Source organism: Geospiza fortis, unplaced genomic scaffold (assembly GCF_000277835.1).
Source record: "Geospiza fortis unplaced genomic scaffold, GeoFor_1.0 scaffold415, whole genome shotgun sequence".
In the NCBI taxonomy this organism is placed as follows: Eukaryota; Metazoa; Chordata; class Aves; order Passeriformes; family Thraupidae; genus Geospiza; species Geospiza fortis.
The window spans coordinates 78,540-79,294 of record NW_005054672.1 but is presented as its reverse complement, the minus strand read 5'-3'; the positions used below and the strand labels follow the sequence as shown (position 1 = coordinate 79,294).

At 50.9% G+C, this 755-nt stretch overlaps 1 protein-coding gene across 2 annotated transcripts in view; it reads right to left on the bottom strand.

Annotated features, from left to right (window-relative positions):
* FKBP10 (FKBP prolyl isomerase 10) overlaps positions 1 to 755 on the bottom strand; it is a 6,603-nt gene that overhangs the window by 5,213 nt on the left and 635 nt on the right. For both annotated transcript variants that reach the window (XM_031065060.1, XM_031065059.1), the window contains exon 2: positions 90 to 279. In XM_031065060.1, coding sequence (XP_030920920.1) covers positions 90 to 279 — 190 coding nt within the window. The remainder of the gene's footprint in view (positions 1 to 89; positions 280 to 755) is intronic.

The following is a 755-nucleotide window of genomic DNA, read 5'->3' as shown; positions in this document are numbered from 1 at the left end:
TGGGTCCCAGCCACCCCAAGTGGCCCAGTGTGGAGGCAGAGGATGCATCCCAGGTGCCCTGAGGCCAGGGGGCATCCCAGTGGCCATACCTGGAGTCGAAGGGGGTCCCATCCAGCAGGGTGCCGTTGTAGTGGTACCGCACGAAGTCTGAGTTCTCCACCGTGCGGTTGCAGCGCTGGGGTTTGGACAGGGTGGTGATCTGCAGCTTGTCGTTCTTGTTCCAGATGTCCAGCATGACCACATCGAAGTACAGGGTGGCATCTGGGGGGATCAGCCCCGCTAAAGGGGCAGCAGCAAGGACAGAGCACCTTAAGTGGGGCCAACACTGAGCCCAGGCCAGCCATGGGCTCTGCCCCCTGAAGCCTCCCCTGAACCCACTGCTGGAGACCCAGCACAGCCCAGCTGGGGGCAGGACCCCTCATTCCCAGGGTGTCACTGTCACATTTTCTCGAAAAATCCCTTCACCAGGATTTCTTCTCCTGGGAAGCTGAGAAGCCTCAGAGAAAAAGGAAAACAATATTATCTCATTTGCTTCTCCTGTGTTTTGCTGCTCTGGAATGTGGTTTATCCAACATGCGAGTTGTTTTAACTTAATGACCAACCACAGTCAAGCTGTGTCGGGACTCTGAAAAGAGAGTCACGAGTTTTTAATTAATATCTTGTTAAGCCTTCTGTAAGTATCCTTTCTCTATTATTTAACATAGTATAATATAGTATAATGTAATATAATGCAATATAATGTAATGTAATATATA